Source organism: Engystomops pustulosus, chromosome 2 (genome assembly GCF_040894005.1).
Source record: "Engystomops pustulosus chromosome 2, aEngPut4.maternal, whole genome shotgun sequence".
Lineage (NCBI taxonomy): Eukaryota > Metazoa > Chordata > Amphibia > Anura > Leptodactylidae > Engystomops > Engystomops pustulosus.
The window spans coordinates 160,358,958-160,376,978 of record NC_092412.1 but is presented as its reverse complement, the minus strand read 5'-3'; the positions used below and the strand labels follow the sequence as shown (position 1 = coordinate 160,376,978).

The window sequence follows — 18,021 nt, the reverse complement described above, 5'->3', positions numbered from 1 at the left end:
TTTGTGACGTGTTATAAAAGGGGTGTGGTCTATTTTACTCAAAATAATACCAGGTTTTTTTTTTGTTTTTTTTTACCAAGTCGCAATTTGAAGGTTAGACAAACTGAAAGACAACCTTAATTATGTCTAAACATTGGACACTGATAAATATGGCACTGTTTCAGATGGTTTAGTGTAACATTGTACTGTTTAAAGGATTTTCCACTTTCAACAAAAAAGTTTGTGCAAGGTAAAGTTCTACAATTTACTGTCCTTCTATGTTTACTTCCAGTGAATCTTTCCATGGTCATGTGATAGACATGCAGGTACCTGAGCAATTATATCAGAGGGTAATCAGAGTCGCGTGATAATAATGGCTTGTGTACCTTCATGACATCACAAGACCACGAGCAGATAATAGGACAGCGACCAGAGATCTAGAAAACCGCGAGGAATTCATACAGAAAGTATATTGGAAAATTGTATATTTTTTCCTTACACAAAGCACATTAATTATTTGCTGATAGTGGACAACCCCTGTAACTTCCAGACGTATTCGTTTATCTTGCTCTCTGTGCGCTCTACAAGTAGAAGATAAACTGTTCCAAAACTAATGAGACAGTGACACCTAATGGCTATAGCTAAAATTGTCAAAAATATTGCATGCATGTATTAACCTTTTATACACAAGTTATTTGGAAACTACATGAGCATCGGCATTGTGATAGAATACCCAGCAGACTTATTTTAAACTTCTTTTTCCAAATATATATATATAGATAGAGATATGTGCAATTTGCATTTTTTGAACACAAACACAAATTTCTGGGGAATATACAACCAAGAAATCAAAATCTTTTGCTCAAAAAAACTTAACACAGTTTTATATTAATGCTTGCCTGTAAATTATATTTGTTTTGTCCTATGCTTTTATTAATTTATAAGTTTTCCAGGTTATAGATATTAACCTATCCATACGTCAGACACCCATCATCCTACTCATCAGCCATTTGAGTTACCTCCCTTGCCAAAATGAAAACTAGGCATGGAGTTAGAAGCACAGCTATGTTCTCTGTGTAGGATTACTGTTGCTTCGCTCACATCCAAATATTATTTTATTTCTTTTTCCAGGTGACTTGCAGAGCAATTGGCATTGGAGCATATTTAGTTAGACTGGGCCAAAGAACAATTCAAGTTGAAAACTCCCATATTATTTTGACTGGTGCTGGAGCATTAAACAAAGTAAGTAAAGTCATAACACTTGTTTTTATATCTTTATCATGAAAAATGCATGTAAAAAAATGAATAAGCTGGGATGTAAGAAAAGCTTTCGATATTATGATTTTTGTGTCTGGTAATGTCAGCCTCAGATTACTCGGGAGAGGAGTGGGCCAGAATGTTTTTCCTGTAGGGATCAACTGCTAAAACTAGTCAGGACAACCATGAAGGTAGAAGAAATAAAGGGACATAAATCTGTTCAGGATGTTATGTTTAAGGGCCCTAGGGGAAAAGCATAGAAGGAAGGGTGTTTCCTATCTACAAGAATGGTGTGGCTTTTATTGAAAGAGAATGGAAAAAACAATTTTTCTACTTTGGGCAGTTAAAATTAAATACTCCTTCTCTGAATGGTAAGTTGGGACAAAGCTCCAAAAGTGGATGTGGCGATTTCTGAGATCTCTCACAGGTCTGCCTTGCCATTGGAGGACTCAAGGTTTCTCAAAGACTCTATAGATAAAAAAGCTGACCCCTACTTGCATAGATACTGGGAGTCATCAGTGGCAGCATTTAAACTCATTGCTGTAGAAGAGAATATTAGAAACAAGATTCCCAGAGAAGCATTGTTGAGTTTTAAATCTGAGGTTCAGAAAGGTTCATCTTTATACCAGGGAAGGGAGATGACAAAGCTGTGCTGACTGTGTTTTATTGATAAGGTGAGGCAGCAGAGCTGAGTGTGTCATTGTGTCTTGTATCCATCTCATGACTCTGATCTGTCTCATCTCTCTTTTCTATGTGTAAGATGCTAGTAGACTGTTCATAAGTCGGCACACAGCATCTCATAGCACATAGGAATCGTGAAGTGTCCCATCAGTCTCTGCCCATACTCTTGAATTTTACACTGACCATCACTGTTAAAAATAACATGTAAAATTGTAAAGTAAGGGGTCAAAAATGATCTTTATTGTGTAAACATGACTAGGGGATTAACATTTGAGAAGTTTCTTTCATGGGCGAACCCCTTTTCATTTTTGCACCTTTACTTTTCACTACCCACCTTCAAAAATCTTTAACTTTTTTCCATGTAAAGAGCTGTGTATGGGCTTGTTTTCTCCATAGCACATTTCACTTCATAGTGGTGGTATTTAATATTCTATGCCGTATACTGGGAAGCAGGAAAAAATTCTGAATGCAGTGAAAATGATGAAAAAACACATTTGTGCCATTTCTTGTGGGCTTGGATTTTACGGCTTTTACTGTGTGCCCCAAATGACATGTCTACTTCAATCATTGGGTCAGTACGATCACGGGGATACCAAATTTGTATAGGTTTTATAGTGTTTTCATACAAAAATTAAAACCTCCTGTACAAAAAAAAATTCTTCATTTTGCTGCCTTCTGGCGCTAATAACTTTTTCATACTTTGGTTTACAGAGCTGTGGGTGGTTTCATTTCTTGCAACTTTTGATGACGTTTTCAATGCTTCTATTTTTAGGGCTGTACGACCTTTTGATCATTTTTTATTGAATTTTTTTTTTATTTTTACAAATGGCAAACAAAATGCCATTTGCAACTTTGGGCGCTATTTTCCGCTACGGGATTAAACGCAGTGAAAAAACATTATTATATTTTGATAGATCAGGCATTTTCTGGTTGTCTGATTGATCCTACCATATACTGCCATACTACTGTATGGCAGTATATGGAGATTTTGTACATCATCTATTATAATGTGCAAATCGCACATTGTAATAGCTTAGATCATGATAGCCTCGGATCTTTGTGTGACCCGAGGCTGTCATGGCAACGGATCTCCGCTCCCCGATGACGTCACAGGGAGCGACGATCGGAAGACAGATTAGCATGGTTAGATACTGGGATTGGTATCACCACCACCATGGGGATTGGAAAGAGAATTAAAAGTATCTCCACATGTGTAAGGTTCTGAAAGGTCCTTTTTAACAGAGCCGTATAAGGCCTATAGTTTGTCTCTGTGCATGCGGGCTAAGTCCTGAGAGAGACATGATGTCACGACTCTCGACACCAGAAGGAGAGCGCATAAGAAGATGGAAGTGTGCATAATTAACGTTCGCAAGGGAACAAAAGACATCCTGTGACGTAGGGGTAGCACCAAATACTCATTTGCATATGTGAGTAAATCGATTTCTTTTTTTTTTTTTTAGCCAATCTAAAGGTTGATGTCTCTAACCAAAGTATGTTTCGTAATCAGTATTGTATAGCCTACAGGATGGTGTGCTTGCATGGTTTCATCATGCGAGCAGTGGTAGATTTCCTTTAAAATGTCAACTCATCCCGCATCCAAGACACCTTACACAGGTCTGTAGACCAAAATATGGATTTGAATTTTTTTGAATTTATTATCAGTTTTACTGCATTTGGAATTTTTTCCTGCTTCCCAGATCTAGATTTTTTTTTTTTTTGAGAGCGAAAAACAGAAATGTAAACATGGAAAAAGTCTATATGGTGGTTTAATTCACAGTTGTATATAAAACTGACGATATATTCAGTAAGTGTAGATACTGTGGAAAAAACTAAAAGAAATCTCCTTTAGTACTAGCAAAAACAAAACCTTGCGTGTGTTTAAATTAAGAAAGAATTGGGTCATTTGCAGACTAAAGCAATTCTGCAGATTGTGATCTCTTATTGGAAAATCAAATGACCTATATGCCCATCCTTCTCCAGTCTGTATCATCAGTATAGTCCAGTGATTTGTCAGATTCTACTGTTATCTTACTCTGAAATAGGCCTGATAAATGAATACTTTCTATTTTTATTTTTTTATTTATGTCAATTGATTTTTATTTTATTTTAGTAGATACAGTAGCATTACCATAGTATCTCAGTATCCTAGTATATAAAGGCTGGAAAAAACACCAGTCCATCAAGTCCAACCTTTACAGTATTCATTTTATACCCCCCCCCCCCCCAATAAAATGTGGGCTCCAATACAATTCCTTTGCATTCCTTAATTCTTTTTTTTTCTGATGAACCTGCTGATCCCCTTGAAAATTGAAATAATGATAATGTCTGACTCGTAGCCGCATCAACTGTATCAGCACATAAAGAGCCAGGAGGCATAAAATGCAAATGATAAAGTGAAAGCATATGGATTGGGCATGATCGCCTGACGTCCAATGAATTTTAAAAGGTGCTGTCTAGCATGGAAAGGGAGGAGGAGGTGGAGAGGGAATGAAGGGGCTGAAATAAACATATTATCCCTGCACGTTTTTTCTTTCATTCCTGACAATATTTTTTTTCCACCTCACTGAGCACTGGCTCTATTCCTCTCTCTGCTCACTTCTCTTCTCTTGGTACACCTCACACACATCTCAGGTCATGTCACTGCAGCTCCAGTGGAAATAATAAGATATAAACCACAAGGTTGTTATTTGCATAGAAATAGCATGGGGGCCTCGGGCTGCAAAAGAGAAGGACACAGAGATGGTTTATCTAATGAAAACTTTTGCTGATGCAAAGATTTTTTGAAACCTTGAATTGCACCTTTTCTGCATTCACCTACAGGAAGCATTTTAATGAGCTGAAATGACAATTGCTCCAGTAAATGACATTAAAATATATCTAGGTTTTTGTAACATGTTATATGCAAACATTCCAAAACCTCATACACTGTAAGGGGATGTCTGCATGTAATCGATTTGTGGTGGAAATTTCCAGAATTACCTCAAACCAGAAGCTGCAAGAAATGCATACAATTTCATGTGAACTTCGAAGCTGTTATTATATTAGATATCTCTGATATTTACATTAATTCTATGTGAACGAGATGTTAGGCTGCGTCAACATTGCATTTATTTAAAACTGTAATCAGATGAGTTCTGATATTATGGGGGGGAGTGTTAAGAATATTTTTTAATAAACTTCTATAAGAAATTCTCCTTAGTTTTTAAAGAAACAGACTGCAAAGTGCCCATTAGTTACCATTTTACTTCTATGTTGCTCTATAGCAAATCTGCCTGCAGGACCTGTTAAGACAAATTAAAACCTTTTTCACACAATTGGATAATTTCGGCTGTATGCTACGTGTACTGCACAGTACCGTTTTGCATAATGCCATATGCATTTCAATGGCCAATATGTCCATCCATATGAATGGATGTATTGCACCCTGTACTTTACACAGGAAAAAGAGCATGCTCTACAGGGCCACATTCCTCCCCGTCCGTACGGCCGGGTTGCACTCCTCTCTCCAGCGGAAGGCTGGATGCTCACCCGGGAAAGCATACGTTTATTTCAAAACCACAATAAAAAGATTTGATGCAGATTCGCTATAATGTGAAGATGTGCAAAAAAAAAAAATCCCCAAACAAATTTTGCAGATTTTTCTCTACTACTTTTTAATTGATATACAGGAAACTGCTGCAGCGTATAGATCCAGTTTTTTTTAATCAAATTTCTTCCATTTTGCTTCCATTGAGGTTTGCTTTTAAAATTTGAAGGAAAATCTGGCCCTCTAGAGACTGTCTGTTCCAGCTTAAGACCGCCATCTTACAGTGGGGAGCTTTATTGGCTTATTAAAGGCTAAAATTTATAGCACTGTTGGCTCAGGAATTTTGGGGGCTACAGAAAATTTTATCTGGTCGCAATCAGTAGAGTGACATCTATTTAAGTTTGAGTTGGTGAAAGGTCCTCTTTAAAGGAAATCTGCCATCAAATACAAGCATGATAAACCAGGGGAACTTGCGTGTAGATCCAGGCACCGTGACTGTGGTAATATTCTTATAGTTGTTATCCATGGCCTCCTTCCTTTATAAAATAAACTTTTAGAATTATGCTAATGAGGCCGAGGAGCTCTAGTGGGTGTTTACAGAGCCCCTCATTAATATCTTTTCACGCTTTGTTACAATGAGCAGAACATTAAGGCTTCTTGTTGATGGCTGTGTTGGTTATCAGTTGTCAAGAAACTTTCAAATCTTTTGTTTTTCAAGCAGGTTTGACATTGTATTCATAGGTTTCTCATTGGAAAATGGCTAAAATGTGTCTATTTTAGGCACCTGAGCCACATGTTTAACCGTATTAATATGTGAACAGGAAAGAGGTTTGGAATCATGCTGCGGCTCATTTATATGATAAAAAAAAATCCAATTTTAACTCTATCAATGTACTCTATCAATGAATCTGATGCACACTACAAAAAGAAGACCTTATTCTAGTCTTAAAAATTGCCCCCTATATGTGAAAGCTAGTTGGCATATTGATGGGCTTCAATGTACTGTGATACCATCATTAACAATGGCCTAAGTCATATCTAGTGATGATGTACATGCTTTCTATAGAGAGATGGAGGTAAAGAGAGCTGACATGAATCAAAGTGATGTAAAATTTGGTGACACCATTATATCTACTCTGGTGAATTTAGTGACAGTTCAGTAGCACATTCTTTCAATGTATGATAGGGATTTCATTTGCTGAATTTCTCACAATGTGCTGCCAATCCACTTCAATGTGCGCAGAGAACTGAGAAAAGAAAGCATGGATTTATCTTGATCTCTAAAAAAGAGGTTTTGAGTATAAAAAAATACTGACAGTATATTAAACTACGTCCATTGTCTGTCAGCCGTGTTAAGTTTAAACTGTCAAGCCAGGAATTAGATAAGCAGCATCACATTTGTATGAAGGCAGTTTTGCATTCTTATGCAGCATTACACTTGTAAATAGTTTAGCAATTTTTTAGACCTATGACATTTTTATTTTTATGGCCAAAACAATTAAATTATATTAAAAATGTAACATTTCAGTTTTATAAAGTTTCAGTTTCATGAAAAGTTTCATTCAAAAGTTTGTCAAAATTATGGGATCCATAAATTGTGACGGGCAGGTTTATCACTGTGCTTAAAGTGTCAGAGAGGTAGTAGAAAGAACCCCTTTCTCAAGTGAAAAAGACTGATGTTGAGGGTACAGATAGAGACCTATCTATTGGAATGCCAATTGAGGTCGCTATACTGTACCCTCGGCATCAGTCTATTTCACTTGAGAAAGGGCTTCTTTTCCCCGAAACGTGTAGTAATTTGAAGACCCATTATAACAAATAAAAACCTCCGACATTAAAGTGTCGGAGAGATACACCAGGATGATTTCCTGACATTTACCTCTTATGGACAGGGCAGACATACAGTAATAGACAGGCCTCCTATATTCTTAAAAAAAACTCTTTATGTTTGTTTCTAAATGATAATTTAATATATACTTTTTTTTCCACTTAGGACCTGAAAATATGAGCACTGAAAATTGTATAAATGATAACATAATTGCTTACATTATCTTTTTGTCTCAATCCTGGCAGTGCACTTGCCACCACTTTTGCTTCTTCAAAGTACTGATGCTTGTGAAAAAGATCAACACTTCTTATCTAGGAAAGACCAAAAGCAACAGTGATTGGGTCAACAGCACTCATTTGAGAGGATTAGTTTAAAGTCATTGGGGCAGATATTTGATTTTAAAAGTCAAACAATTTCCAGATACTCAGTCACAGAAGACCCCTAGTAACAGACAACCTCTCTGCCCACAGTGACCTCTGCAGATGCTCGCTGGATGCTTTATTTTAGTCCCAGGCTGCCGTGATCAGCTGTATTGAAGTTTTATCATAATCCTTGTTCCCATGACAGCTCAAATCTTTGAAAATCGAATTGTCACAGGGTCAAAAGATACATTTTGTCTGGAATTATTATTATTTATTTGTAGCGCACCATTATTCCATGGTGCTGTACAGTAAGGGGTTCAAATACATTACATTAAGACAAAAATAAGTGCATGTACAAATACAAAACTACAGGAGACAAGTAGAAGGAGGAGCCTTCCCATGTAGGCTCACAATCTGAAAGGGAGGCTGAGGGAGAGTCATTGTGTTTTAGACTATTACATTTGAAGGTTTAGAAAGTGGAAGACAGTCTGACACATTTTGGTGAAGAGTTCCAGAGTATGGGAGATGCACGGGTGAAGTTCTGGATACAGTTGTTAGAAGCGCAAATGGTAATAGAGTGAAGCTCAAGGTCCCGTGAGGAACAAAGATTAGGTGTGGGATGGTATTGGCTGATAAGTTCAGAGATATATTGAGGGGACAGGTTGTGGATGGCTTTGTAAGCCCTGCTTAGTATTTTAAATTGAATTTTCTGTGCAATAGGTAACCAGTGGAGAGACTGACAGAGAGGAGAGGCAGAGGAGAAGCGAGGAGACAGGTGGATTAGCCTGGCAGCAGAGCTAAGGATCGATTGGAGGGACATTAAGGAGTTAGCTGGGAGACCACAGAGAAGAATGTTGCAGTATTCCAAGCGGGAGATAAGGACATTGGGGCATATTTATCAGGACCTCTGCGCTCCGCCAGTGGTGCAGAGGCCCTGAAATAATCGCAAATGCTAGCTTATTGCTAGCTTTTGCGATTATTTTCCCCAATCCGCCACCTTCACGCCAGTGGGGCGTGAAGGGAAGGCGCGGCCGAGGGGGGGGGGCGCGGCCGGACGGGAGTGGGCCGGCGCGGGGCGTTACTGTCCCCGCGCCTGCGCACTTGCTGCTGCCGGCGACTTTTCATACGTGAAAAGCATATGATAAATATCCCCCAATGTCTACAAATTTGGTAGACAATGGATTAAGTAAGGGTCGGATGAGGTGTTCTGTAGATGGAGGCAGCAGATTGTGGTAAGTGTCTGGATGTGCGGTTTAACTGTATGGCAGCGAACTTTAGGGAATGGAGAGAGTGTGGAGTTTTGTCCATTTTAAGTTTTAGAAAACAGGAAGAGAAGAAGGAGGATATGGCTAGAGGACTTAATTATATGTCCTTGGTCAGAGTTGTAGATGTTGAAGAGTAGGGGTCCCAGGACAGAATCTTGAGGCACAACAACAGAGAAGGGGCGAGGTGGTATGAGAGTGATAGACGCTGAATGATTGGTTCAGAGGAGATCCAGGAGTCAGTGCTGCCAAAAGAACATAGCGTCTGCAGCAGGAAAGAATGGTCAACAGTGTCAAAGGCAGGGGACAGAATGAGCAGAACAGAGTAGTGATGTATTGCCTTCACTGACAGTAGTTCATTAAAGACTTTGGTCAGGGCAGTCTCAGTGGAGTGATTGAGTCTAAAACCAGATTGTATTTTGTCAAAGAGCAAGTTGGACGAAAGGTTGGAAGATAGTTCTGAATGGACATGTTTTTCCAGCAGTTTTGAAGTAAATGGAAGTAGTGAAATAGGGTGATAGTTCAGTGGAGTATTTAAAATATACCTGTTCCGACTTGCATACAAATTAAACTTAAGAACAAACTTAAAGAACCTATCTTGTATGTAGCCCAGGGTCTGCCTGCATTATGCCTCTTATTTAGCAAATAAAATGTAATAAAGTGGTTGTTAAAGTTTTAAATTTTTGTTTCTAACAAACTGGTGATGAACCCCCATTCTTGAGTTCAGTCACGGGGTACACTTAGACTAGGGAGCCTCCCAATTTACTATATGAATCTCGCCCAACTATCCAAAATGGATACCCCCTAGTGCTCTCAGCAACCACACAAAAAGCTGCCACCATCCACAATTTATTTGTACTAAGAAGGCTGTAGGCACCTCATTCACACAGACAACTCACACTGGTAAATCACACAAAACATGTAATCACTAAATGTGCTGTAGAAAAAATTTGGTAAAGTAAATCTTGTTAGATTCTCTAAGGCTACTGTCACAGGTTCTCCTCCGACCCATGTCCCGGTTCGCAGGTGAAACCGTGCCCCTCTCCGGTCTCCCCGGGCTGTCTTGCCTCTCCACGCTCCTTCTGTGTCTCCGGCCGTCCGGAGTGCACGTCCCTGACTCCTGTCCCTGCCTCCTGGGGAGTGCACGCGTCGGCTCTGGGAGATTTTAAGGGCCTCCCCACGGCGGCTGTCACTTGCACCCACAAATCAAATCACTGCCCCCAGCTCTACGTCACTACCCTCTGCTTCAAACTTCCCTGCATGCGCAGTCCACCTGTTAGTCTGGCATCGGCATGCGCGTCCATGGCTGGCCCGACAGGTGCACCGCGAATGTGCCATTGCACTGCTGGCTAGCTCCCAAACACACCATTGCCATGCATATTACAGATGTCGGCACCTGAAGGGCCGGCGGCGCACACCAATGCCAGACTAACTGGCGGACTTTGCCTGCGGCAAAGTCTGAAACCCAGTGTAGTGACGTAGAGGTGGGGGCAGTGTTTTGATTTGTGGGTTCAAGCAACAGTGGCGGGCAGAGCTTGAGTGGCTCGGAAAGCTGTCCCACCTCCTTGACTGCAGAAATGAACAGGAAGAATAAAAGTTGTTTATATCACACAACAGCAACGCAGAGTAACCGGATTAGGATCATTGTCATAACTGTACAGTGTGCTGTAAGGTACTGTCCGGGGTTTATTTAGCTGATCGGAGGTGAGAGGTTCCCTTTAAAGCACAATCAAAAAAAATGAACCTTGCACAGCAAAGTGTAACGCCAGGTAAAAGTAATGGTCGACACACTCAAAACAAGTAATCAAAAAGCCAGAAAAAGCAGTGTGTCACTGACATAATGGGTTCAGAAAAACATATCAAATTTTATTTGTATCAAACACTGAACACAAACACATATCTAAAATCAATTAAAATTGTACCGAAGTACATACAATTATCTACCATGTTGTGCACTGTAGTTGGTGCAGAAACAAGACACCTCCTGAATGGGCAAAATATACCCAAGCCACCCCTAAGTATTGAAAAAACAGGTATAAAGTGCAAATGCATATATCAAGCTGCCATAGAGGTAAATGCTAGATAAATGGATGCCTACAATGCAATCATGGTATGGGTTCCCTTTAAAGAACATGGCAAAACTCACATTAATTAACATTTCCTGTTAAAGCAGAATATTCGATCCAGACCCGACATCCCAGTCCACAGTTTTGTGCCAGATAAATCATGCTGGATGATGTATCTGGAGTAGTTTACGACCATGGAGTCTGCTTTAGACCAGTCATTAGTTGGTCCAGTTTCTGACTGAATTTTCTGGCACACTAAGCCACACCCCTTCCCATGAGGTCATGTTCCTTCTCTGGACTAGTAAAATAAAACTTCCCAGAAATTATCCCGAACTGTTTTTAACTGTGGTGCAAGCTATTTCAGGTGCAAATGTCAGTGTAGACAGATTGATAAATCTTCCCCATTATGTTCAATGTTACTACGGGTTCTTAAGATGTACTGGCATTCCTAAAATTGTGTAGATGCTTCTTTTTGTTATATTCAAACCATTTGTTAACCGTTCTAGCATCGCAGTGCCTCAACAGCTAGAATGTTTTTTTCTCATTGTGCATATTTATGCCATCTCCAGAAAAGATGAATCCAATAGTATGCACACATTTTGCGATTGCTAATCCTAACCAATATAGTGTAGTACCTGGTGGTTTATCACCCATTTTCTCTTTTAGGATCTGTATTCTTTTGTACTGGGCTTTGGACTATATATTGTAATATTTTGTGCTGCACTGCTCTATTTGTTTGGCCTCACTAGCGTAAAATCTGGACAGAACTGTGGAATGTTTTTTTGTCATATCTGGGTAATAATTAGTGCTGACTTGTTATTTAGTTAGTACCTGTCATTTATGCTGTTCTACAGTAGTTTGTGCTTATATGGTAGTGGTTATTCGTTCAGCCTCTTAACTCAGTATATGTGTACATAATTATGTATATGATTTTCTATATAAAGCCGAGTGTGTGTGTGTCACCTGGACTTTCCTAAATACACTCACTAACCAAACCACACAAAGTACAGGCTGTTGTGGCAAATAGCCTGGATATTCATTCATACAGAAACCTAGTAAAATCTAGTCACATCCAGAGCTGCAGTCTTATCCTTGCCATACGCATAGCCAGTGTTGTTGTAAAGGCATTAGATCATCACTCTCCAGTTACATCCAGAGCTGCAGTCATCTATCTACTGTTATATCATCTCAGATGACTGCAGCCATGGATGTGACTATAGTATCAATCTGCTGTTATCTCATCTCATACTCCAATCAAATCCAGAGCGGATGCACTCTCATCCTTGCCATTATATCATCTCTGATACTCAAGTGACATCCAGAGCAGCAGTTTTATCTCGGCCATTAGATCATCTCTGATACTCCACTGACCTCGACTGAAATTGGAGCAGAGCATTGGGAGAGGGAGAGCTATCAGCATCTATGGGTGTCAAGCACAGAGATGGCACCCCTTTGCAGCAGTGTGTGACACCTCGTCCCTCCCCTGAGCAGGGGACACATTCCTGGAATATTTCTCGGGGGGCTGACGTGTGAACACACAGCTTAATACGCATCAGTTCAGGACTGTCTCTAATGACTCTAATCGCTATATAGACTGTGCGGTACTGCAGTAGTGTGAACATGGGAGGATATAGGAGTAGAGCAAATTACTGTCTATGGTTTGAGATCTTTATGTGAAAAATATATTTTGTTATCTCATCCTATTTAGTTACACTTAAATGCTTTTATTTACTTTCCCGAGTAACGTTGGATACTAGTGTGTGTTTGTTTGTATATGTGTATATATATATGACCTGATTTTTTTCACCTGTGGTTTTCTGTGAATCCAAGGCATTCGGGCCAAATGCCATATTATAAAATAATATCACATTCAGACGGATGTCTGACATGCTTATAAAGGTCTCATAACTGTACAAATGTAAAGTTCATTTGCGGACCATGTTTTTCATAGACCCAGTGTTAAATGTTTGGGGCAGATTTATCAAAATTGTATGAGAGCTTATATTTTACCATAGCATTATATAAAATTAAAGCTGAGCACTGATTAGTCGCCGTGAGCAACTAGAACATTTCTACTCTCAGATAGTCTTGATAAATGAGGGACCTTTAGAGTGTAAAATTATCTGTTTTCTGTAGGAGAATGTTAAGTTTTGCCTTTTTATGTATAGACAACTTCTGTGTGTACTGTAAAATCCTTATGGTTTAATGTCCCATGTTTTGAGAAAACTTATAAAGAACAGTCTTCAGAACAGCCTACAGTGATACTATTGTTTTCTCTCTTTTTCTGTGTGTATAAAAAATAAATGGGAGTAACGGGAAGGTCGGAAGTGGTAGGTAATGCCCTCTCTAGCTCTTGAAAAAAAATCCTGGAGTCATAAAAATAACAAACGACATGTATTTGCTAGAGTGTCAAAGTTATGAGTTTATTTTGTAATGATGTGCTCCTGCTTTCATGAGGTAAACTGGCCGTGTCGGAGGTGTTATTAGTAATATGGAATCAGTGAAGCAGAAAGCAGAGTGACCGAGAGATCAGTGTATCAGTCAGCAAGAGGGCAAATGGGAAGAGACAGCAGGAGAATGAGAGAAGAGGTGTTGTTTGCACACAGATGAACACTTCGGCTACCAGGCTGGGATGACTGCAGCTTCTCTATATTTTTATAGATTGTCCATATATTGCATGCATTTGGTATATATCATGCAAGTGCCTGTATAATACATAAAAATAAGAACATTACTATAAAATATTTGCACATTCTTCACTAAAATAGGAACTTGTAAAGTGGACTTTTCTTAATGACTTTATTTCAGTCTATATATATTATGGAAATAAACTATCCTAATTCACATGCCAGGAAATATCACTAATATCATTCACTTACAATTAAAGACTTGAGTCACTTTGAATTGCTGGATGATGGAATAACTAGAAAAATGATTGCTGATACCCACTTGATAACTGAAATTGCCAAAAGGTACAGTAAGGAGATCTAAATGTGCTTCATTGACAGAAGGAAAACCTTCATATGTAGTTTCAATGTTCAACTTTTGAAGTATTCTTCTGAAAATGACTAAGCTACCATGGCCAGCAAAAGTGGTCTCCACAAGTAAACCTATCCTCCTGACTGTTGCTCCACATATAAATAAGATCATAATTTGATCCACTCTACTGTTATTTTATGTAAAATACTTCCAAAACTACACAGTAAGACTTCTTTTTAACCTGAACTTACTATAAAAGGATGCTATAGAAAGTAAAGAAAAATTACCAAGGATCTAAATTGGTGGCAATCAACCTCATGGTGGAAGGGGGAAGAGATTTTAAATAGTAGTTCATGTGAAGATTTGGTAGTATGAGAAAGCAGTTGCTCTCAGAACGCTAACAGAAGAGAACTAAAAGTGCCATGCCTATGGGGCAATTTCTCTATTGCCCTCACTCTCACCACCAGAGAGATTCTTTTCCAACCTTAGTTTCCAATCAGACATAAAAGACAAGTTCTGTGGACGTTTCAGAAATGTCTATTTTGAAAGAACTCATGGTGTTGACAGAATTTCTTTTTGAATATCTTGTGTGAATAGGATGTAAAGAATGAAATCCTCTAATCATTTCTAAAACATATTGGGGCAGATTTATCAAGCTGTCTGAAAGTCAGAATATTTCTAGTTGCCCATGGCAACCAATCACAGCTCCCCTTTAAAATATTCACTATGAACACTGGTAAAATGAAAACTTAGCTGTGATTGGTTGCCCAGAGCAATTGGAAATATTCTGACTCTCAGACAACTTGATAAATCTGCCCCAATATCTTGTATTAGTGGAAAAATATACAATTGTCTCATGTGCAGGATTGTGGTTTTAAGCGTTTTGTTTCAGTCACAAAGTGCCATGTCTTTCTATGGGCTAATGCACACAGCCATGGTTTACAGTGATGCCACCAGTTGTACTACTATGTGTCAAACTGTAAATTAAGGGGGGATTAATTATCAAGAATGTGCTGTGTGTAAAACTGCATTTATACAAGAAAAATTAATTAAAGTAAAAAGTCCCCTAAACACAAACATTCCTTATACATATCTAATAAAGAAAAAAAAATCACGCTTGGTGAGACGCTTGGTGAGCACTGTAAAAACAAAACCTGAAAAACTTGCAAAAAATGTAAATTTTTCATAAAATCCCTTCACAAAAATGTTCTAAAAAGTTATGTGCGCCAAAATGGTACCACTGAAAAGGACAACTCAACACATAAAAAAAATAAGCCCTATACCAGCTCTGTCAACCAAAAAATATCAAAGTGATGTCTCTGAAAAGATGGCAAAAAAAGAGAGAAGGCCACAGCATCCAATTTGATGAAAAAAGGTTATACCTTTATTCACACATTCTACATGAATCTTTGTCAAGCATTACTTGGACTATGGATCCTGCACACTAGGACCCTGGGCTGCATGCATCAAACAAAACAGCTTTTGGTAATTACATGGGTTGCTGTCTTTTTAATTTTTTTCCCGAAAAGATGGCAATACGAAAAAGTATGAGATTTTCTCTATATTCGCTTTTCTTAAGTAAAATTGTAAAAATATATTTAAAAAACGATATTAATGAGGTATCACCATAATCGTAGTGATCTATAGAATAAAGATAATATGGTATTTTTATGGAACGGTGTACAGCCCCAAAAAGATTCAAGGAGAAAGGACATACATACATTCAAGAGTTAATAAAATCTCATCATTAAGCTAATGATCCACTAAAATAAAGTATTTGTAAAGTGCCTTTAATCTCGCAGAGAATAAGCCCTTATATGTCCAAATTGCTAAAAAAATAAAGATTGTATAGCCGTTAAAAAGTGACAATGCATAATTTGCTCTGAATTCAGCGTCTTCCCATCGATCTTATCCACCGAGAATGTGTGCATTTCTTGAAAAACGTTCATTTAGCAAAAAAAAATTTGTTTTACTCCCTGAAACAATCAAAGGGTTAACAAACTTCATGAAAGTTTTTTTTTACATACATTAAGGGATGTAGGTTCTATAATTTGGGTAATTTACAGGGGTTTTACTTTTATTTAGGCCTCTTAACACCTTGCCGACCGAGGACGAACTATAAAACATGTATAAAACAGCCAACACCCTCCTGCCACTGCCACGGTTGGTGCTGGCACCGATCGCGGCAGTTAACCTGTTAAGTGCTGCAGTCGAACCCAACCCGCGCCACCTAAATTACCTTTACATGGGCGGCGCCATCTTGGATGCCCGATCGCCGCCCCCTGGAACGTCATTGGAGGGCGGCGATCGGTTGCTATGAGACTCGTAGGCTTGCCAGGTGCAATGATTTCTAATAGCCACCAGAGGGCAGGCTATTAAAAATCATTGTAAAATAGCTATATACTGCAATACAGTATACAGTTAAATTACCCTGGAGGATCTAAAATGGCAAAAAAAAAAATATGAAAAAATAGTAAAAAAAAGTAAAAGTTTAAATCACCCCCCTTTCCCTAGAACTGATATAAATATAAACAGTAAAAATCATAAACACATTAGGTATCATCGCGTTCCAAAATGTCCGATCTATCAAAGTATATTAGCGATTTTTCCCGGCGTTTAACCCCGTAACGGAAATTGGCGCCCAAAGTTGAAAATGCCACCTTTTTGCCATTTTGAAAAATATAAAAAATTCTATAAAAAGTGATCAAAAGCTCATACAGTCCTAAAAATGAAAGCATTAAAAACGTCATCAAAAGTCGCAAAAAATGACACCATCCACAGCTCCGTACACTTCCCGCTTCCCAGTATACGGCATGGAATAATAAATACCATCACTATGAAGTTCAATTTGTTACGCAGAAAACAAGCCCAAACAGAGCTCTTTACATGGAAAAATAAAAAAGTTACAGATTTTTGAAGGTGGGGAGTGAAAAATGAAAATGCAAAAACGAAAAAGGGCCACGTCCCTAAGGGGTTAATGTGCCTTGAAATCAGAGCAGGTCCCTCAATGTAAAAAATTGCAACTATAGTTCAAAGCCCTATAACATCTTACAGTAATGAGAGGATGCATAAACAAACATGCCAATATAAAGCAGACATTTAGTTAATGTTAAGCTATCAATTTTTTTTGCTGTTATGACTATGTATGGAAAAAGAAGGACATTTTGAATTTCGAAAATTGAGAATTTTTCCAAATTTTCACCAAATATCTGTTTTTTGATAACATGAAAACAAAGTGTCACGAGAAAACAATTTCAAAATCACTTGGATATGTTAAAGCAATCTGAAGTTATAACAACTTATAGTGACACATGTCAGGAAGGTGAAACGTGGCTTCGGCATTAAGGGGTTAAGGTGATTGGTTTCCTTCAACACTTTTTGGTGAAAAATCAGGAAAAAAAGGATTACTGGAGTGAATTTGCAACTACTGTAATTTGGTGGCTTTTGAAAAAAAATTTCTTTATAGATCTATCTACCACATTCACTCATCTGCCATAAGTAGACTAAAGTAAAGTGGTGTAGGTTGGCAATTGTCACAAAAATTGGAAAAATACATATTTTTGTTTATTGCAGGTGCTAGGTCGGGAGGTCTACACATCAAATAACCAGCTTGGTGGTATCCATATCATGCACAATAATGGAGTCACTCACAGCACAGTATATGATGACTTTGAAGGAGTGTACACAATTCTGCAATGGCTTTCCTACATGCCTAAGGTAAATTCCTTTTGCAAAATCGAACACCTGGAACTGTATATAATGAAGAAAAATAAATCCCTTTGTAAAATGACCAAATAGTAATAATGGAGCAAATTTAGCAAAGTATTGGAGAGTTAGACTAGAGTTTTATGCAGTCAGAAAGGTAATACAGGCAGTCCCCGGGTTACATACAATATAGGTTCTGCAGGTTTGTTCTTAAGTTTAATTTGTATGTAACTGTATATTTATCATTGTAATTCCAGCCAGAATTTTTTTGGTCTCAATTGGATTTTAAAAATGTTGGATTGTCATTAGAACCAGGATTAACGACACCTTTTAGAACTATTATAGCCTAATGGTAAAGTAACAATGTCCAGAGGTC

The 18,021-nt window shown here is 38.3% G+C and overlaps 1 protein-coding gene across 3 annotated transcripts in view; it reads left to right on the top strand.

The window, feature by feature from the left end:
• Positions 1-18,021, top strand: part of ACACA (acetyl-CoA carboxylase alpha) — a 377,264-nt gene that overhangs the window by 235,823 nt on the left and 123,420 nt on the right. For all 3 annotated transcript variants that reach the window (XM_072137153.1, XM_072137152.1, XM_072137154.1), the window contains exons 44-45: positions 1,111-1,221; positions 17,514-17,657. In XM_072137153.1, the coding sequence (XP_071993254.1) occupies positions 1,111-1,221; positions 17,514-17,657 (255 nt within the window). The remainder of the gene's footprint in view (positions 1-1,110; positions 1,222-17,513; positions 17,658-18,021) is intronic.